Source organism: Bacillus rossius (genome assembly GCF_032445375.1).
Source record: "Bacillus rossius redtenbacheri isolate Brsri chromosome 4 unlocalized genomic scaffold, Brsri_v3 Brsri_v3_scf4_2, whole genome shotgun sequence".
In the NCBI taxonomy this organism is placed as follows: domain Eukaryota; kingdom Metazoa; phylum Arthropoda; class Insecta; order Phasmatodea; family Bacillidae; genus Bacillus; species Bacillus rossius.
Window position 1 is genome coordinate 44,404,405 of NW_026962011.1, and position 22,834 is coordinate 44,427,238.

Genomic DNA, 22,834 nt, shown 5'->3' on the forward strand with positions numbered 1-22,834 from the left:
GCGATGTTCCTCGGATCTTTAGCTACCCGGGTGCATGGCATGGCGCGCCGTCAATCATTCAGCGGTTGGTATTCTTGACTCTGTAACAGACGGAGGGCGCAGCGTATAAAAAAAAAAACCACGAACATCTGCAACGTCGTGTTTTTGTTGACGAGTACATTCGCTAAGTTACGGGCTTTCCTAATTCGTCCTTTCCAGCCCAAAACTCGAGGAACTCAAACTGATGAAACTGCTGTCTTCGTCTCCTCTTTCCCCCCTCCCCCGGGGCCTTTTAACGGTTATTTGTTATTTTGTTTTTATTGTTTTTGATGTGTAACATCTTGGCTCTCGGTATATGGTATTTTGTAGGTGTAATTTCGTGTACACGAAGCCAAAGCAAAACTTGTAAGTATTAACTGTTTAATGAATTTAAACGAGATGGGTGAGTACTTTATTTTCGAAAAGCAGGTTTCAAGCCAAGGTTTAGTTTTTTTTTTTTTTTTTTCCAAAAATTGTTCTTTTTTATCTGAGCCGTTTCATTATATACTTTAAAATTTCGGTCTGCTAATTAAATTATTCAATAGTCGACGTAACTGATATGGCAGCGAATTCGAGCGGCGGGTGCGGAAACAACTTGTGTTTGGCCTCAAGAAATGAAGTTGAAAACACAATTTTCGTATACATTTTTCACGCTCGGCATTATTATTTTAAAGACCTCTGTGTATATTTCGTGTCCGTGTTTTGTATTATTAAGAGAATTTTCAACACGAAAACACTTGAGTTTGTTCGTTACCAAGTTTCGATAATACAATCTCTGGCGAGTACTAAAGTACTCGCTCACTTTTTTATTTATCAGACAAGTATCCCCTTGACTCCGCGCGCTAAACAACCAGAAATAAACAATAAATCACGGTTCGCTAATTGTTTCTTCAGGAACTTACTCGCCACTTAGAGAAAGGTTTGTTTACCTCAACAAAATATTTGTTTATATATGGCGAAATAAATATTTTTTTGTTAATTCAAACAAATATTTGTTTATATATGGCGAAAAAATATATTTTGTTAATTCAAACAAATTTTTTTGTAGTAGGAAAGATTCTGTTGACCCAACAAAATGATTTTGTCAACTCAAATGTATATTTGGTTAGGTGCAACAAATTATTTTTGTTACTTACCGAGCTTCGTTAAACTAACAAAATATTTTGTTCTACCAAGTAAATATTTGTTTCGCCATATTATATAATCAATGGTATTTGTTTGATTCAAACAAACCTTTTTCTCTGTGCGATTTCATAGTATATTTCGTGCCATTTACTAATTAAGATGTTGCGACTGATGTCTTGGCCAGAACTGTCTTCAGATATGTTAATGGAAAATTTACACGCTAGAGGGGTTTTTTTTTTTTTTTTTTTTTGCGTGTTGGAATGACGATGCTGGATTGCATACTAACGCCAGACAGCCAGCATGTACTGCTTAGTGGGCCGAAAAAATTGATAAAGTAGGTGCAAAAAAAAAAGGTGTTTCCCGTTTGTCGGGGCTATTCTCCTGCGCACATCAGCGCTCGTTTGTTTCACCCTCGGCCCTTGGTTCGAGTCCCTATCGCAGAAGCCTATTGTGGCGGGGTCCGCAAGGAGGTAATTGGTAGTCGGCGGATGCGGCAGGCCTCCCGCTCCTCGTAATTGGAGAATCGTAAATAACAGGGCATCGTCGTGTCTGAAATTAATAGTTGGCGGGGGGTTCCTGCAGGTGGCGTCTGCCGGTATGTCCGGGGAAGAGCCATTCCTTCCGTCGTCGACCCTCAGCTTCTGGAAGATGAGGTGGGAAGGTGGGAGGGGGAGAAGGCAAAATCCCCGGGGGGGGGGGGGGGGCTGAGAACTAGCAAGGTCCGATTGCTAGAGACCGGAAAAATTCGCGGATTCATTCGGCGATAAGCTAGAATTCAAACACATATACCTCTTAGATAATTTTGCTATTGGCTTACTGTTCATCTGGACGAATCTCAACCAATTATAAACCTCCAACCAAAGAAGGATCGAATCACAGACAAACCAGCTGAGACTACTTACAAGTCAGCAGCCAATGAACTGGTGTTATTTGGCCGAGTGTACAGGGAAATGTGCAGTCTATCCTGAAGGCCATCGAAACCGCGAATTTTTCCGGTCTCTACCGATTGCGTTCCGAAATATTTTTTTATTTAACGCTTGATTTCACCCTGATAGCATGGAGAAAATTAATAGGTAAGTCTGTCGCAAATTGTATTGTAGTCATGGCCTCGTGATCCGTCTGCATCGACGGGCATAGAACAGCCATGGATAAAATGTAGCAAACGCGTCCTGAGTGGCTCTTGTCAAACAAGGCAACGACTTCTCTTCGCAGTCGGCCGCCAGTCACGAAGAAGAAACCGCTGGTGTGCGGGTATATACCTTGTTGCAGTCTAGCATGCGTTCAGATCTTATTTCGCGAAAAAAATGCCTGTCCCTACAGTTATCCATCTGGTTACACCGCCGTGCTTGCAGCCCAGATAAGTTTTGTCAAAATCGAATTGAAACGTGTATACAGTAAACTCCCGATTATCCCCGGGCGGATGATCCGCGGTGCGGATTATCCGCGCATGCTACGAAAAAATACAGCACATATGTAAATCTGTATTTTATTACAAGTGAGCAAATTATAACTCTACTGACGAGTGTATTGTGTGCAGTTTACAGTAAAAAGCCACAGGCCTTCTCGGAACTCACGCAGTAGGCTGGCATGCGTTGCTATTTTTGTCTCTGTCGCGCTTTGTTTCTAGTCGTATGGTTGAGCTCTTTTATGTTTACATTACTGAAATGTATTGTGTGTTAATAATTCAGTAAAATACTAAAATTTTAGCATAATTTAAATTTTTTTACTGTTAATTGTAAGTTAACTTTTACTGTACATAAAGTTTTAGATTTTTAAGTTGAAATTAATGTTTCCTTTTTTTGTTTCCCATTTTCGGCTCTTTTGCGAAGTATCCGCGATTTTCACTATCCGCGGTGGCCCTGCCACTTAAGAGGCCACTCCGGTGTTTCAGGGGCACTACGCAACCCGCGTTAACCTCATAAGATTCAATGCTATTTTCATTTTGCTTATAACTATTTAACTAATATAGATTTCTAAATGATGCTTGCTTTATGTGTAAGACAACGATGCTCTTATCAAAGCCCCTTTCTTCAAAAACGTGCATAAATTATGGTTTTATACTAATCATAAGTATATTGTCTAGGTTTGAACCATAATTTATGCACGTTTTTGAAGAAAGGGGCTTTGATGAGACCATCGTTGCCTTCCATATAAAGCAAGCATCATTTCGAAATCTATAATAGTTAATTGGTTATAAGCGAAATGAAAATAGCATTGAATGTTATGAGGTTAACGCGGGTTGCGTAGTGCCCCTGAAACACTGGTGTGGCCTCTTAATTTCGCGGATAATCGGGAGTGCACTGTACATCGCTTTGCCCGGAATAACTTGCCGCCTCTGACGCGCCGCCTCTGACGCGCCGCTCTGCCCCGCAGGTGAGCGAGGACGTGAAGGTGGGCCACGTGGTGGGCACGGTGGCCACCTCCGACCCGGGGCACCTCGGCGGCGGCCACGTGTCCTACACGCTCACCTCGGTCAACAGCAGCGAGGAGGAGCCCGAGCCGGAGGACAACAGCGTGCTGTCCGTGTTCGAGATGGACCGCACCACGGGATCGCTGGTGAGTCGTCGGCGGACCGTCGGGTGTCGGCAGGTTATGAAGACCATCCCCCGCCTCCTCCCTCCACCGTCCTAATTTTTTAACTATTAACCCCAATTCTCAAGGCATAAATGATATCTCCCACACAGAGAAAAAATTTTGTTTGAATCAAACAAATATTTGTTTATATATGGCGAAACAAATATTTGCTTGGTGGAACAAAATATTTTGTTAGCTTAACCAAACTCGATAAGTAACAAAAAATGATTTGTTACACCTAACCAAACATACATTTGAGTTGACGAAATCATTTTGTTGGGTCAACAGAATCTTTCCTACTACAAAATGTTTGTTTGAATTAACAAAAATATATTTATTTCGCCATATACAAACAAATATTTTGTTGAGGCAAACAAACCTGTCTCTCAGTGCAGGCCTTATGTACCTTGTCGCGACAACTTATTTACGAGCACCGCGAGGTTAATAACTCATTATTTCACGCTGGCTGCTACAACTGTCGTGATAATCACACCAGAGTTCAGAAGTGTTGATTTTTTCAACATGTAGCCAAAAAAAAAAAAAAAAATGTAGTCATGGGGACTTTTCGACAGAAGTGAAAAAATACAGTAACTATGTTTTTGAATTTTTTTTTTAAATGTGATAAAGGCCATTTAAATGCACACAAATATGAATTCTTACTTTTTCACGATAAGAACCTGGATTTTCAGTTCCCAAACGATTGCCTGTTATTTTAAGACTACGTCTAGCATCTAATTATTTGGTGATTTAATTTTCTTGTCATCATTATTGATATTATTATTTCTATGATGTTCCTGTAAATTTATCACGATTAATCTTTGGTTGTTGTTTTTTTTTTTTTTTTTTTCAAATCTTGTCATCAGTTACATATTAAGTGGTAACGAACAGTAGGTATGTATGAAGACGTGCAACTAATCATAATTATGGCTACTAGAGTAACATTTTAGAGTTTGCAATTATCTTGCAGTTTATTGGGTTATTCTGTTCTGAATTTTTCAGAAATGAGAGAAAGCATATTTTCATGTTACTAGGGTTACATCAGTTTTGTTTTCTTCTAAATTTTCAAAGCAATGTGCGACCAATAGAAGCCGATTTTTTTTTTCCCGCGGTGACAGCCATGTTTATTTACATTTTAAAATACGTGAAAAAATGTGTTGTTCTTTTAGTACCAGAATGTTCAATCATTACTTTCAGGTATTTTTATTAATTACATAAATCCTGACCATGTTTTGTTCTTGGATAGAAAAATTTATTTTTTAATTAAATTAATTTTTCGTTACCGTGAAAATCAATCCCATTGATTGTCGTTTGTTACGGTTTCTTGTGTTGTATAAGCTATAGACAGATTGTGAAAAGTAAATATCTTGCGAATCCAGATTCGTTTCCTTTTTTTACATTTCCGTGTTATTGAATAACGGGCCTTAGCTATTAACTATGACATCGGAAGAAGGGGTGATACAAAAATCGCAGTGGAAATGGGCGCTTAAAACATCTTTGTCACAGATTGCAAAAGTTATCGCGTAAGGTAAGTAAGGTTTAAAATTGCAGTAAAGAAAGGCGGAGACGCGCTAAGTGGAAGCGCGTATTGTCGACCTTGTGCGGTCATTTTACTCGGTACCAAGGTCACTCTTATTATGTTTTGTTGCATGCTATGTCGTCAACGATGCACACGTTATTTGCATTGTGTTGTACAGCAGCAGATAGATTTTCTTTAATTAAAACGATTTCTTTTTTTAATTTGAGTGCCGGTCACTAAAATGCACTTGCACGTTCCTGAAGTGCACCTTTAAAGTTTATTTATTAACGAAGTACTTTAACTCGTCAATATTTATTGACTTGTTTGTACAGTCCACGTGAATACGCTAAATGAATATGTTCCCAACCGAGATTCAACCTCAAACAATATATCTTTTGACTCTTAAGCTATTTACGCTCACTTTAAGTACGTAATGAAACACTTTTTTTTTTCCTTTTAGTTTTAATTGTATCACGGATGAATATCTTACGAGGACACATAAATACGTTTACACAATTTTAATGGTGTGGCATCAAGGTGGGGTTTATGACGCGACGTACGACGCTCGCGGAGAAAGATAGAACGAGTGAACATCCAGCCCCGTTCGTAATAAATGCAACCGTACACGCCTTCCCCTTGCCACCCGCGTCCTAAATGGACTCGTCGACCGTGAAGCCGCAGCCGTCGTCTTTGACGCGCCAGCCAATCGTTTATTCCCGATCGTCGCGTTACGAGGATCGAGATAGTCGCGAGACGCCGCACCGCGCCGGGGCCGTAAATCGGAATGCGTAAAAAAAACGGAAGGATCGTGATACACTTCGGTCGGGGGGGACTTCCATTTCGATAAACTCACGGTGTAGACGCCCACCTCTTGGGCTTTCAGCTGCCGTTGCGTCGGGCGTCTTCTGGCTCCCGTGTTCTGTCGTCCCCCCCTCCTCCCCTCCCCCCACTCTCACTGCTGCAACGACAACGACAACGACGACAACCTCGGATGACTGCACCCAACCGCAGGGCTGCCGTCGTTCGTCTGTCCGGCTAATCGGTGTTTCCGCAACGCCTATTCCTGAAGTAGTTTCGACGCCGATTGTTAACAAATAGGCGTGTGATGAGAATAGCAAGGCAGTCTCTTTCATTCTTCTTCTTCTTCCGCAAATTTTCATTAACGAGAGCTGGATAAATTGTTTTTTTCAAGTGGTTAGTAACCAGGAAGGAGGGGGGGGGGGGGTAAATAAAAATCTTTAGGACTCATCACGCATCAACTTCAAATGTGAAGCTTTGTCGGGTCGCAAGAGATGACCGTGAAAATGGTAATTGTTGCACATTATTTCGAAGAGCGAATCTTGTTAGTGTGTACCCTTTCGCTTCGCAAAATGGTTTAAGGGCGTCCTCCCGGGTGGCTTCGAACGCTAATGAGGCGTGTCAAATGGGGCTGTGGTTAGCACGTGCATGCCGTATACGTTATGCGCAATGATTTTGTTCCCGCTTATTTATAATCCACTGTAACATTAAATGTGTTGACTCCTTGGACATTCTGGAGCGAAACAGTGCTACGCTAAAACTGTTTATATATATTTTTTTCTTCTTTTGAAACCGAAGAAAGATAACGTAAAATATGTCGATGAACTGACGCTTGTGTTACCAGTAGCATTTTCAAGACTGTGACATTCGGGCTATATGAACCTGTAATTGCTAACGTCATACTTAGAAATTCGTGTAAATTCTTCATCTAATAAAAATAGGAAACAATTGATGGAAAAATTTTTTAAGCTGTATCCGAATACTGGCCCAATGGATCCCTTGGCTAAGGGATCCCAAAAAATTGTGAATCGTAGTAGACGCGGCCATCTTTACTTTGCTTCCGAATTCTCATGATGGATGCCGACGCTACTCTACATTCGTCCACTGAGCTCGAGGTTTCTAGCGACGCGACACTCGCATCCACTAGTGCGTCCTTACTTGCATTAGCTTTGTAATCGTGTTTTATTTTGTTTGTATATTATATTACTCAAGATTTGAGGCATAGTATTCTTTTAAAACGTTATAGGCGTAGGTATGTGATAACCTAATAACTCAAATAGAGGAAAATAAAAAAAGTCAGTAAAATTACCCAAATGTGAACTAAAAACTTATAGGGAGAGGTATTTAATGCTCATTATAAGAATTTTTAATATTTTGAAATTCATAAAAAAAATAATTTTGATCGCTAACAAATATGAAATCATTTTTAAATACTTCATTGTTTTTGCGTTCTTTTGTATCGTAGATATCACGACTTAAAATGTATGTGGGACATTAGTACGATCGAATATCAACAGGTGGTGCTAGAAGTAAAAGTATTCTCATAACATACATTCATTAGAAATGCGTCCTTTAATATTTGGCTGCATTTGCGAAGGAATGTAGGAATGTGTGGTCTATGGATGCATCCCTGTGTATTCGGATACAGTTCTAGTGTTAATTACAAATTTATATCCTAGTAAAAGAGAGACTGAATTTTCGGTATGTTTCCAGTTGTCACAGGGGATACCAGACAGGAAGTACATCTTAAATGACGAAGCTAGATGACGCAGTGATAACACACTGGACTCTCCTTACTTATGTCCCGGTTTCGAACCTTGGGTCCAGCCTTTTCAATTTAAGTTTTTCATACGGTTTTCTGAAGTTCTATGCAGTAAAATTGTAAGATGTTTATGTGAGTGTAACCGTCTTTAACTATGAATATAGAATGTGTGCGCAAAGCTGTACAGCAGAAGAACATTAGGCAGATCATTGTACGGTTGGTTCGCCCATTGAACTGTTAAATAATAATAATATTAATAATAATAATAGACGCGGTTGAAGTTGAGGTTGTAAAATCTCGCGGAACCGTATGATTCTGTTTTAACGGAGAAAATGTTCGTTATATTTGGGGGTAGGCCCGCTATATAATGACACGGAAACGGATCACGTAAACGGAGACGGATCACGTAAACGAAGATGGATCTCACGGAACAGAGTACCTAAAATGGCATGCATACGGACCCGTACTGATTAGCTCGGCAAAGCCCAGCTCTTCCGTTTAAGTTACTCAGTGCAACCAATAGAAGCCGAGTATTTTGCCGTGGTGACAGCCATGTTTGTTTAAAATTTAAAAACGTGAGAAATAGTTTTAATTACAAGAATATCTAGTGTTCTATCTTTACTTTCTGACTTGTTTACATTAAATATGTAAATGCTGACCAGGTTTTGTTCTCAGATCATAACATTATATTTTTTTAAATTAAATTAATTTTTTGTAACCGTGAAGTTCAATCTGAATGGATGTCATTTGGTAACGGTTTCTTGCATTGTAGAATGACAGACGGATAGTGAAACGTAATTAAATTATTTACCTATATTTTTACGTTTCCGTGTCATTGAAGAATGTCACTTAGTAACATACTTAAAATTGTAATATTTAATAATAAAGGTTACCTTTTAATCAAGAGAGTGTTCCCGAATCCGGAATCTCTGGATTCATACTTCCAGGTAGGGACCGGAAAAATTCGCGAATTCATTTCGCGATAGGCTAAAATACAAATAGTTAATACCTCAGTGCTGCCTCTGTTATTGGCTCACAACTCAACCTGGATGACTGTGGGCCAATGAGAAACACCCAACCAACGCTTTATCGAATCACAGGTTGCTACGTTGGGACGTCTCACAACACAGCAGCCAATGGGTGGGTGACATTTGACCGAGTGTACGTAGGACTATGGAGTTCATCCTGCAGGTCATCGAACCCGCGAATTTTTCCGGTCCCTACTTGCAGGTTATGTTCAGAGCCACGGAAATTTCGCGGATTCATTTAGTCGCAAGCTAGAATGCAAATCTCCACACTGTGGCACTGTGTTCATGATTGAACCGCAGTTATCTGGACACGCCCCTCTACGGCCGTGAGCCAACGATGACCATCTAGGAGAGAAGTAAGCGAATCAGGTAGTGCCAAATAACAAGGATAAAAATGTTCTTGCTAAGAAATCAACCAATGGGAAATGTAAAAATGGGTCGAGCACACCTATAACTTTGAATTCTATTCTGAGGCCAGAGGAAACCGCGAAATTTTCCGGGACTCTAGTTATGGTTAGAGACCCGTGAATTTTGCGGATTCAATGACCTCCAGGATAGACTCCAATATCCTCTACACACTCGGGCAAATGCCAACTGTTCATTGGCTGTTGACTTGTGAGTCGTCTCGACTGGGTGGCCTGTGATTCGACATTTCTATGAGTGAGGGTCTCTAATTGGCCCTCAGTCCTCCAGATTAACAGAGAACCAATGACAGAAGCAGCACTAAGGTATAATTATTTGAATTTTAGCATAACACGAAATGAATCCGCGAAATTTACGGAACTCTAGTTGTGTTTCAAATGAACAGGGTGGACAGCAGGCACAGTGTCAGACGAGGTGGTGTTGCGCAGGTGGTGGCGAGACAGCTGGACCGCGAGACGCGCGCCGAGTACCGCCTGGAGGTGCGCGCGCTCGACACCTCCGCCTCCAACAACCCGCAGAGCAGCGCCGTGTCGGTGCGCGTCGAGGTGACGGACGTGAACGACAACCCCCCGCGCTGGGCGCGCCAGCCCCTCGTCGTGCCCGTGCCCGAGGACGCGCCCGTCGGCGCCGCCGTCTGGAACTTCACGGCGACGGACGCCGACTCGGGCGCCGACGGCGAGCTGCGCTACGGCCTGGCGAGGCAGTGGCCGGCCCGGCCGCCGCACGCCTTCTCCGTGGACCCGCTGACGGGCACGCTGACCCTGCGCGCGCGGCTGGACCGCGAGTCCGCGGGCGAGTACGTGCTGGTGGTGCGCGCCTCCGACCGGCCGGACAACGCCACGGGTAGGCTGCAGAGCTCGCTGACGGCGCGCGTGGTGGTGCGCGACGCCAACGACAACCCTCCGGTGTTCGTGTCGCCGCCCGCGGGCAGGGAGGTGCGCGTGCGCGAGGGCTGGCCCGCGGGCGCGCCGCTGTGCCACGTGCTGGCGGCGGACCGCGACGAAGGAGAGAACGGCCGCGTCACGTACGAGCTGAGCTCCGGCGACCCGGAGGGCGTGTTCCGCCTGGACCGCGACTCGGGCGCGCTGAGCCTGGCGCGCGCCCCGGCCGCCGGAGGGATCGCCTACGAGCTGAACGTGACGGCCAGCGACCACGGCGCCGCGCCCTTGCGCGCGCACCGCCTCGTGCGGGTCGTCGTCTTGGGAGCCGCGGGCAGCCCGCCTCGCTTCCCGCGCGCCGAGTACCGCGCCAACGTGTCCGAGGACGCCGGCGTCGGCGCCTTCGTCGTCAAGGTCACCGCGCGGGACGGCTCCGGTGAGTCTGCGTCCTTTACCAGCATCGCGCTCGGTCCGCTCTGGTCGTGCCATGCGCAGAGATAAAGGTTTGTTTGAATCAAACAATTATTTGTTTATATGTAGCGAAACAAATATTTACTTGGTGGAACAAAATATTTTGTTAGTTTAACCAAACTCATTAAAAAAAAAAAAAATTGTTACACCTAACCAAATAAACATTGGAATTGACAAAATAATATTTTTTTTTGGTCAACAGAATCTTTCCTACTACAAAATATTTGTTTGAATTAACAAAATATGTTTTTTTTTTTTCCCCATATGTAAACAAATATTTTGTTGAGGCAAACAAACCTTTCTCTCAGTGTGCGTACGCCTCTTGGCGATGGCTGGTGATCCAACCATTTCATTCATTTATTATTAGATTTGATTTTATTTTTTCCTTATTTCTTTGCATAGTCAGTGAGAACGTAGATACACCAGCAGCGCATGGCCACGCGAAGCGAGAGCCAGTGTCGTCCCTCGAAGCCACGCGGCCATCTTGGCGCTCCTCCCGATCCGCAATTACGCCCCTCCGCGCCGGGACCGGCCACGCACGCACGCACGCGGCGGTCCGCGGACGGAACAATGAAATTAGGGGCGCTCGCGGATGCGATACGAATCTCCCCCCCGCGTACACGGCCGCCCTCCATTTCCGGTCCGGATCTCGCCTTCCTGTGCCGTGGAGGGCACCAGATGAAGAAGAAGGGTGTAAGGGGGAGGGGTGGGAGTTAGGTTCACACCCACCGACAGTAACGGCTTTGGGGATAGGCCGGACCCGCCGGCTACCCGGCCCCCTCCCGGTAATTTAGTTCCCCCCACCCCTTTTCTCTCGTTACGTCATCAACCACTGCCGCTCGTTGCCAATTGTGCGGCGTGACTCGACTCCAACCCTGGGTCGCCTCGCGAGGTTTTCTCGAAACTCAGTCTAATTTGAACCTCCTTCCTGTTGGCGGGTGCGTGATTACACGCCCCCCGCGCAAGGGGTGAGGCGCCAGTTTTTATTAGGGTGTTTATCAATCCTTTTCTCTCTCTCTTCCCTCCTTTTTTTCTTAAATACCTGCCGACACGTCCTTATGAAACGAGATCTTATTAAAAATTTAGTCAAAATGAGTTACGTTCTTTCTCATTCGTTAAAATCGCCCAGATGTGTAACACTAATGAACGCAACGTCAATGATAAGTGTTTGAAGTGCTAACATGGGTGATCAATAATTCTACATACTTAGACCCATGTCTGAACGAATGCCCAACAATTCTAATAACAATGAAATCAATGAAAACTAAACTCTATTTAGCTGTTGTATTATTAATATTTAGACTGTAGTAGTTTTCAAGCACGCAGGAGAGTCATGATATTAGCATTTTCTTTTTCTGATAATTACATTCTAAATATGAACACTTTATAAAATGTCCTATAAATCAAAGTCAAGCCGAAAACAGTTGATAGGCAAATTAAACGCCGTTCTGAATTTAAAAAAAAATTAAAGAGTGTCGTTTTCGAGTTATAGACTTTTATCCTAAAGTTTATAATCACAACCCTGCACCAAATTATTAAATAATGTGATTAAATATTGTAGCTACACAATCATAAATAACCCTACTACTGACAATAATTAAAAATATCAATCATGCTATACTACCGGGAAAAGAAATTCTTTCCACTACTTAGCAACAACAAATTTTAATTAGGTAACTTTGACTATTCATGCTGTCAAATTTACTTTACTAACTTAGCAAGTTATTTGATTTCATTAGCAATGAATTCAAATAACATTCTGCAAAAAGATTTTTATGTAGATTTCAAAGAAATACTACCTGTTCTGTTCTAGACGTTACCATGGTGCCACTTTCGGAAATTGTTTTATAGTTTATCGTCAAATCAAAAGTTTATACATACATAATCACAATTTTGTGGACACGCTAACCGTCAAAATCTTTACAAATCACTTCCAAAGTGATACATAAAATCTAGTAGTGGAAAATAATGGTTGAATTCGTTAATGGACAATATCCAACCAAAGGGGTAGAAATGGGGAATGTTAAAAAAAAAAAAAAAAAAAAAAACAGAAAAAATTCTGTAACTCCCACAATATAGAAAATATTACATTTATTTGAACGTATTATAACTCATAGGAGCGATAACAAAATATTTTGTCTGAATGAGTTTTTGATACGACTAACCATAATTGTAAGGGGTTGAAAAAAACAAGGGTTGGAGGACAAAAATATCATAACTCCCTTCATAGGCACAACATTTAATTAGTGAAAATTTTGTATTAAGCTTATGTATAATTTTTATCTCAAATTTTTGTCTGAAAATTTGTTTTTTAGATGAACCATTGCTACAAGTTGTTGAAAAAATAAAGTGTAGAATTCATAACTACCTTAGCAGGTACACTATCAAATCCATTTAAATTGTTTGTAAATCTTATAATTTTTATCTAAACTTTTTATGAAACAATTGTTGATAGTACGAACCATTTTTGCTTGAGGGTTGAAAAAATAAAGGGGTAAAATTTAAAGAATTCATAATTTAGTTAACGTGTACACTTTAAAATTCTTTTTTTTAAAAACCTATAAATATTTTCTACAACTTTCGTCCGAAATTATTGACCAGCCATTACTACAAGGTTGGAAAATAACAGGGCTTGAAAGACAAAAATAATTCATAACTCCCTTAATATGCACACTATTAAATTCGTACGAAATATTTGTAATACCGTATAAATATAATCTAAAACATTCTGCTGAAATAATTTTCCATACGACCAACCATAACTGCAAGGGGTGGAAAAAACCAGATTTGGAAGTAAAAAATCGAATCCGCTCATATTGTTTTTAAAACTTATACTTTTATCTAAAATTTTATTTGAAACAATATTTTATAATACAAGCCATTATTTCAAGGGGTTGAAAAAAATCTAGGGTTGGAATGCGAAAATTAATAAAACTTCCCTATCCGGTACACTATCAAATCCATTCTTATTTTGTTTAACGGTTTAAATATTGACTAAAACTATTGTTAACATTTTTTTTTGTTTACCCAACCATTACTGAAAGGGTTTGAAATAAGAAGGTTTGAAAGAAAGAAAAAAATCATTACTTTTTTTTAATAGATATACTATCATATCCTTTACAATTTATTGTATGAATCCTTAACTTCATCTAAAACTTTGGGTGAAACCATTTTTGATGAAACGAATTATTACCGTAAATATATGGGTTGAGATAAAAAATATTCAAAACTTGCTTAGTATTTGATTCTTTTGAATTTATTTTGAACAATCTTTATATTATGTGAAACATTTGTGCAAAACAAATTTTTATACAACTACGTTATTAGTGCAAGGGATGAAAAATAGTGTTCGAAGGACAAAAATATTAAATAATTACCTTAGATGGCATATAATATAAAATTAGTTCTAAGTTATTCCATGCTGCGTTATAAACTATTCAATGCTGCATACATTGAGTTAAAAATATTCGTAATATTTTTACTGCATAGAACATGAGCAAATATTTAATCCTTCATTTTTTAATATTGGATAACATAAATATGTAATGTACATTAAGTTCTTAAAATGTTTCAGAAGTTTATAGAAGTTTCCAAAATATTTCCTGAATAAATAGGTAGGCTACATACTTCGAAATCTACCTACACCTGTAGGCCGTGCCAAAAGGGATTTTTTTTTATAGAATGATTAGTCAAATTTACCCATTAAAAATTGTTTTGCCTCATGTCTTCCAAAAAAAAATTACCCCCTAAAAGTGCATATAGAGTATTCGATTTTATTTTGAATTTATATCAATAGTAAGGTTTTTTATGATTGGGTAGAAATAATTTTAGTCACAGAATCTAATAATTTAGTGTGGGGTGGGGTTTAAAATTTTTTTAAAAAATACCTATAAATCGAAAACAACGATACTTTTGAATTTTATTTTTTATTCAGAGACGTAATTTACTGGCCCATCAACTGTTGTGTTGAGTTATGGGACATACTGGAGTTATAGTTGTCCTAAGGACGGTATTCTAAGACTTTCGGATAAGGTAGCGAATAATGCACTGCCTTGTTGAAACACAACTGCGACCTAACCCTTCGGGCCGTATTCCAAAAAGTGTCCAAAACCCTATCCCAGCAAGGTAAACAGATCGGCCACTGTTTTAATAAACGTTGCCCTGCGCGAGATCAGGAACTGGTTTTCAACGCATCATGGCGTACGTTTCGTGATTGCTACGGCAAAAATACTAGAGATAGCAGCACCACTGTACAAAAATATATTGTGCTTTCTAATATCCTCAAGTACTTTTAAAGGCGCGATTATTTCTTGTTGTGACCATTAAAGCGCGCAAAATTTATTCCAGGATGGTTTCGCTACCATGAAAGTTTCATTTGGCATGCCAACACACTTGGTACGCCCCCCCGATGATCACAGAAATGTCTGTGTATATTCGAGTTAAGGGACGAAATCAACGGAAAAAGTGAGTTCTGCGCACGCGCGGACCTTGGAAAACAGATCGGCAACTGGCCGTGTCCAGGGGACGCACCACAACGCCGAAATACAACGCCGAAATGCCAAATTGACTACAACGCCGACAGCTAGAAAACTGCTGTGTACCACAACGCCGAATTACCACAACGCCGAATTACCACAACGCCGAAATACACTAACGCCGAAAAATGTCATTGCAGGACTGCCACAAAGGTTAGGTTAGGTTAGGTTAGGCTAGGATAGGCTAGGTTAAGTTAAGTTAGGTTATATTACGCTAGGTTAGGTTAGGTTAGGTTATGTAAAGTTAGGTTTGATTGTGGTATTTCGGCGTTAAGGTACATTTAAGAAACACACACAAATTCATTCAGATGTTATTTCGGCGTTGTGGTACACAGCAGTTTTCTAGCTGTCGGCGTTTTGGTCAATTTTGACATTCGGCGTCATGGTATTTCGGCGTGTGGTAACGACCCCCGTGTCCTATCGTGCACTATAGGAACACGGTTAGGGTGCAGGTGTGTAGCATGTCCGACACCTAAATCCTCATGTTTGTGTCTCGGAACACCGGCCTAGGTACATAAGGCGGTCGCCGCGGGCAGGGGTTGGGAGGGGACGTCGTATACCTTCCAGACGTCACGTACGACTGTTCCAGGGTGAGCGATAGCTGGAGGGGGGAGGGGGGGAATTACGCCGACACCAATTGAGGATACCGAGCCGTCGATACGAGCATGTTGAAAGTATAGGAGGGGTGGCGGCCGTATCGGCCACAAGAGCCTGGCCGTGCAGGAATCCAGGGCAGGATCTTGTAATTATGCCGACGTCCCTGCCCCCCCCCCCCCCACACACACACACACAAACTCCACCGCTGGAGAAAACCTGCAGGAGAACTCCTCCAACGGAAATTAAACGACATGCGGACCCCCAACCAAATTGGCCGCAGTATGTGTAATCTGGATGACTTGGCAACAATGGCGGTTAATTGCTGCCAGGAAGGAGACCCAATCAAGCCCAGAACTGGATAATTACCGGTTACCGGGTCATCCCCGAGCTCCACCAATACCCTGTAAGTATGGAAGATTATGGGTGGACCATTACGAAACACTCTATATAGGCTGCGGGTTCGGGAGGGAATCATTTTCATTTTGGGCGAACGTGTGGATCTATCTACCCCTTCTCGTCCACGAGATACGGATCCATGTAATAAGCTGGCGTACCTCCACTTTAATAATAAATGTATCTTTATATATAAATTTATCCCTGACATATGCCGCCACATTTCCGATACCGTATCTCTGGCGATCGCTTGGTAAATTTGTTAGAGCGAGAAGAAACGGAAAACGTTTGTTTATCGTCTTTTTTCGTGAGAGATGCGTGTTATCACGTATTAACGAGCCGTTAAAAGTGTATTTAAAAACCCAGATTTTTTTTTTCGTTCAGTGTAGAGCACACTAACTCGTAATTTCTGCATTTTCCTACCAAACTCAACGCCAGAGCTTGAACTGTTAAGCGTGTACTACCACGTATTTAGTGCATATTTGTACACATATATTTATATATACATAAACCGCAGTTTTCCGTATCCAATTGACTCAACAACAGAAAGTTATGAGCACTGATTCTGTATCTTAAGTGGTTCGAAATCGACTTCAATCTTCAAAGAGATTGGATCTCGCCATCTTGCATATTGCATCCCTTTCTAACAAAAACCACGCAGTTAATCCGTATAAATTTGGTATCATTGTATAGATAAATGTTTTATGATTGAGTTAAAAATAGGTTGAACTAAAATAGTTTATTATTGAGTCATTTTTTTATTGAATTTCTATTTGATTATTTAATATTCTTTTGTTTGTTCGAGTATCACGCAAAAACTACTTGACCTATTTTTCTGAAATGTTTTGTGTTTAAAATATTTTATTATAATTAAAAACTGCTATATATTATATCTCACTACGATTAAACGTTTTTTCTACAACCAAGTGCAACCAATATAAGGTGAGCTCTCCCATTCATACCAGCACCACTATGTACCTCATACATGTTCTAATTTGTTTATTCTATCATAATCAATAAATATTTCACGATTCATGATAAATTGTTTGTTACATGATGTGATAAATGAATAAAAAAATAACCGAGTGATTATTTCCATTTCCATTGGGACACACGCTAGTTTATTAAATATTTTGGAAATGAAAGGACATAAAGAGTATCGTCTGAAGGGATTGAAAATCTGCCACAGCCTTATTTTACTAAACGATTGCAGGCTCGAGCTGGCGAGAGAAAATTAACTGTTTTATCACACGACTGCAACTGACTGTCGGGTCATAAAATGTAATACGAAAGTTGTACTGCTAGCTGCGGCTCAGTGTTTGAAAAACCGAGACGGCGAGAACGAATCCCCAACCCCCTTGCAACACTGTGCGTGACAACGTGACCTAAAACCGTACATTTAGTTTCGGTTCTCACGCGCCATGTTTGTTTTTATTGGCTATTCCTTCGAGTTTCATTGGTTTTTCAGTCGCAGATTTGGTCACCAGGGATTTACTAAATTTCAGTTCCAAGCTGTAACCTTTTCACGCGATCGTTATTATGGACACTTGCGTGACCTTTTTACTGCTGTTAAAAATCTGAGACGAAAAGTAAAATACCAGAGGGCTATTCTGATTTATTCAAAGGAATAGCCCTAAAATAAAAGTAGTGAAATGGAAATGAAATAACCGAAATGGATTGTGATAGATTTTTTCTTCATTTCATCATCATAACACGGTATCTCCCTTGCATTTATTGTTCTTTCAAAAAAATATTAACAGATATTCAATGAGCACTTGCTCGCCTTTTTATAACCATTTAATTACACTCATTGAGTGTCTAATTTAAAGTATTTGTGACATAAAAATATTCGTAAGTGAGTTACCGCGTTAAAATTAACAGAAAATAGCCTTAAGTTATAGTATACCCATAAAATGGAAATTATGCACGTGGCGTGTGAGAATGAGCGGGAGCGCTAAGGGTGACATTGGCACACTCGTCACACGCTTCTTCGCCTCTACGCGCCAGACACCGGACTGGCGTGCAGTCTTCACGTCGGTAACGCGCCCCTGTATAACTGGTAAGGGTTACTCTATAATTTTATGGTCGAATGCTAAAGATACAGTCTGCCTGCACAGCCTTATACCATACTATGTGTAGAAATTTTCATTCCTAAAAACGTTCCTGAAAACGCCCTTTTCAGACATTTTTCAACTGACAAAAAAAAAAAAAAACACACGTTACAGAGGTAATTATGGAACGAAACTTGTGTAGACAAGTGCAATGGCCCGTAAACGCCATTTGTAATCAGACACTTGTAATAAATTTTGAGTGGTTTATAAATTGCACGTGTTTGGCAACCTTAAGGAGGATTGCATCTTGCCGTAATAGAATTTTTTTTCTTTAATTTGGCCAGAGCTTGCAGTACAGGTGTATTATTTGATTTAATGGCTCGACGTATCACCGTTCCCAGCATACCCGGCACTGTTGTTGTTTTGGAGTCAACAATCGTAGCCTCGTGTTGCTGTTGCGTCATCTGCAGTGAAATAATCACTGATCTCCCGAGGGCTACACACTGAAGGGAAAAAAACACCTTGGAAGCATGTTATTATTGTTATTATTCCTTGTCGTGTATATTATTAAGACAGATAAAATAGGGATGCTGGCAAGAAATTACTGAATCCGAATTGGCAGGGTATGATACCTAGTCAGGGGTGTATTTGTGTTAGTGAGGCGGGTTGATAAGAGCGACGCTCGCTGGTGCTTCTAGCCCGGTAACGCCTCTAAGCGCAAGGCTCGTCAGTCTTCTCGTCGCGCATAGAGCAACTATGAGAGTTGAGCGGTAACCAGAACATTATATGGCGGAGAAATGTAATGCAAGTCCCTCGAGTGCTTTCAAGAATCTATAACGAATGTTTCATAAAATAAAAATTATTCTGAAAACATGCGTTTCAGCCGTATACGGAAGCAACTGCTCATTAGCCTTCAGCGTATTCTCGTATGCTTTTCGTGAACTGACATTACTCAGATATATTGAGCAGTTTAGCGACCAACTGCACAGATTCTTGAGTTATTGGCCTGCCCGGGAGATCTAGTCGCTTGCCGCTGTTGCAAATTAGATGGTAAATAATTTACATTGGGCTCGTACTTTGTTACTCTTAGCGACCACGTGCACAGATTCTTGAGTTATTGGCGTGCCCGGATGATCTAGTTGCGTGCCGCTTTTGAAAATTAGATGGTATGTATGTTGTATTGGGCTCGCACTTTGTTACTCTTAGCGATCAAGTGCACAGATTCTTGAGTTATTGGCCTGCCCGGGAGATCTAGTCGCTTGCCGCTGTTGCAAATTAGATGGTAAATATTTTACATTGGGCTCGTACTTTGTTACTCTTAGCGACCACGTGCACAGATTCTTGAGTTATTGGCGTGCCAGAATGATCTAGTCGCGTGCCGCTGTTGCACATTAGATTTTCTAAATATATTGTATTGGGCTCGTACTTTGTTACTTTTAGCGACCAAGTGCACAGATTCTTGAGTTATTGGCGTGCCCGAATGATCTAGTCGCTTGCCGCTGTTGCACATTAGATTCTGAATATCTTATATTTGGCTCGTACTACTCTTAGCGACCAAGTGCACAGTGGCGTGTGGGGATGATCTAGCCGCGTGCCCCTCTGCCCGGCAGGCGGCAACCTGAGCTACTCCATCCCGCCGGGCGCCGCCGAGGACCGCTTCGCCGTGGACGCGCGCTCGGGCGCGGTGACGGTGCGGCGGCCGCTGGACCGCGAGGCGCGCGACCTGCACGCGGTGCCCGTGTTCGCGAGCGACGAGGCTCACGCGCACGCCGCCGTCGCCACGGTGCTGGTGGCCGTGGGCGACGCCAACGACCACGCCCCGGAGTTCCCGCCCGGCGCCTGCTACCCGCTCGACCTGCCCGAGAACAGCGACCTGGCCGTCGTGCACACCGTGGTGGCCGCCGACCGCGACTCCGGCGCCAACGCCGAGATCACCTATACCATCACCGGTGAGTGCTGGATCTCTACACCACCATCCACCACTGTGCTGGACCTTTACACCACCATCCACCTCAGTGCTAGATCTTTGCACCCTCGGACCATCCCTCTACCATCCACCTCAGTAATGGATCTTTACACCCTCAGACCATTCCTCACCATCCACCTCAGTGCTGGATCTTTACACCACCATCCACCTCAGTACTGGATCTTTACCTACACCCTCAGACCATTCCCTCACCATCCACCTCAGTACTGGATCTTTACACCCTCAGACCATTCCTCACCATCCACCAATGTACCGGATCTTCTTTTTCTTGACGTGATAACGTTTTTTAAATCGATGAACGCCGGCTGCTCGTACGAAAAAGCATGGCTCATTGTCACGTTCCGCCTGAGCCGAGAGTGCAAGAACCGGCCAACCACCTTGCGAGAAAATATTCTATAATATCAAACAGGTTAAGGCGGGCTTTTTTAAAGCAGCCTTTTAATAAAATTGATATGACGTTATCACGTAAAATTATCGTCCGTAAACCGACTTTACAGACAACCCCCTTTTATTTTCTTTTAAGGAAATTTAACACTCACTCAATTTTTGCGAGAGCACCCTTTAGTCTCTTTTAAAATTATTAAAACAAAATTAGATATAAACATTACAAAAATACAAAATACAAAAATCTAAACAAAAAACTTTAATCAATGTTGTCCATTATTGTTCTGCGTTTATCTGCTCCGTCTGTCCTTAAAGCAGGGTGTTTTTGTGTTACCTTCTGTATAATGACAAGACGTTAGAGGCTAAACCATTAACTCAATCTTTCATTCATTCACTCACCAGAACACTTGATTTGCATTTTTTTCCATCTCGAATTGGCTTTGTTGTTGACAAGACATTAAAATCGAGTTCAATTACATATTTATTCATTCATTGATTCAGTCTCCCTTCTTTCTATCAGAGTCCTGGATTAGGGCTGTTGTGTTCTTCCTGCTCTGATGACCTCCCCGTCTACAAACGTTAACTTTAAGCATTAACAAACGTTAACAATGCCACGACGGACACGACAGGTCCGACACGCTCAGTAGCCAATGAAAAACAAGGTCACCGTGACGTCAACACAACGGAATACACGCCCCCACGTGACGGTCCACAAGAAGGTAGATACTGTTTCAAATTTTGTCGAGTCGTGCCGCACGGCGGAAAGTAAAACGGAGCCATGCAGAATTAAACTTCAAAAAAATATTTACGTAATTGGTAAATCTTTATGCTGAAAAAACGTTATTTCGTTATAAGTTTGAACACACTTTCACGTTTGTGGTGTGACTTCAACAGGTTATTACGTTTGTTTTGAATTTTTAACTTAGCTAACAGCGGAATTGTTTTCTGTCCCTTGACAGCATATTTCATAGCTTCCTTGCTTCTTTGTATCTCAAATTAAGCTTAATATCACATTGTGAAATAGAAAACTAAATGTTGTAATTTTATGAAAATTAGCTATTAACAGGAAATAAAAATATGCCTATAGGGCCTACACTAATTTTGACACATTATATACTGTATTTTACGGACGCATTTTGCATGGAATGATTTGCCGACAGCCAATTTAGAGTTCGTCGTGTTGATGATGTCGTGGTATTGTGACCAAACGCTATTTAACTCTGTCATGCTGGAACCATGTACGACGCATAAGCGGATTTGTGATGAAGTGTTGCAGGGAAGTAGCCAGGATTTTTGTGATTTAAATCATCATTTTTAATTAGTAGAATTTTTTTATAATGGAAATTAAAAAAGATAATGGATTACCACACTTAATTCTCAGGGAATATCTAGTAGACTTTTAGAACTACAGTAATTATTTTTTGACGTGACGTCTAATAAATCGATTAACGCCGGCTGCACGCATGAAAAAGTGTCCCGTTACGCATATTGTCCCGTTACGCTGTGTCCCGTTACGCTCATTGTACGCTTGCGCCACATCTATCTCTCTTCTACTCGATTGAAACAACCATCGATTTGACTTTTTCCAGGCACATTAAACTTGAATCACTCCCATTCGTTTCCTACTTTTCCTATCATCGTCCTATCCTTAACAGAATAACACAGTTTGGAAAAAGTTAAATATCAAACATGAATAAAAGTTATAGTTAAAATAATCTCTTCGTTAAAGTAATAAACATATTTGAATTAATGAGCGCAAATAAAAGTAAATTTATCAATTAAATTGTAGATTATTTCATTTCACTCCTTCTTTGTATCCATACAAAATAGTGATAATTCAATAAAAATTATTCAATTTTATTCATAAAAAAGTATGCAATCATTTCATCAATGTTTTGTTATGACGTTTTGTCACGTTAAACTATCGTCCGTAAACCGACTTTACAGACAACCATTTTTTTATATTTTTTTTTTACTTTGACGCCATAAATACGTATATAAATGTAATTAAATACGTTAAAACACACGTGGCAAATTGTTTGAAAGACATGCTTCCCTGCCGCGGCTGTGTGTGAGGCAGTGGCGGATCCAAGGGGGGGGGGGGGCGGCACCAGTGGCAAGTGCCCCCCCCCCCTCCTCCCGAAAAACCAGTTGTCTGCTACATTAATATTGCCGACAAAAATGACTTTTTTCTGAAAACAATTAAATAATTTAATGTAATTAATGAATTTCTTGTAGAATCATAAAATCTGGTTGAGTGGATGTTATGTGTAGTGTGAGTATATTAAATAAAA

At 41.1% G+C, this 22,834-nt stretch overlaps 1 protein-coding gene across 1 annotated transcript in view; it reads left to right on the forward strand.

Moving 5' to 3' along the window:
* LOC134541869 (protein dachsous) overlaps positions 1-22,834 on the forward strand; it is a 650,601-nt gene that overhangs the window by 581,018 nt on the left and 46,749 nt on the right. Inside the window, exons 13-15 of the mRNA XM_063385570.1 lie at positions 3,517-3,699; positions 9,673-10,558; positions 19,780-20,118. Of these exons, the coding sequence (XP_063241640.1) occupies positions 3,517-3,699; positions 9,673-10,558; positions 19,780-20,118 (1,408 nt within the window). The remainder of the gene's footprint in view (positions 1-3,516; positions 3,700-9,672; positions 10,559-19,779; positions 20,119-22,834) is intronic.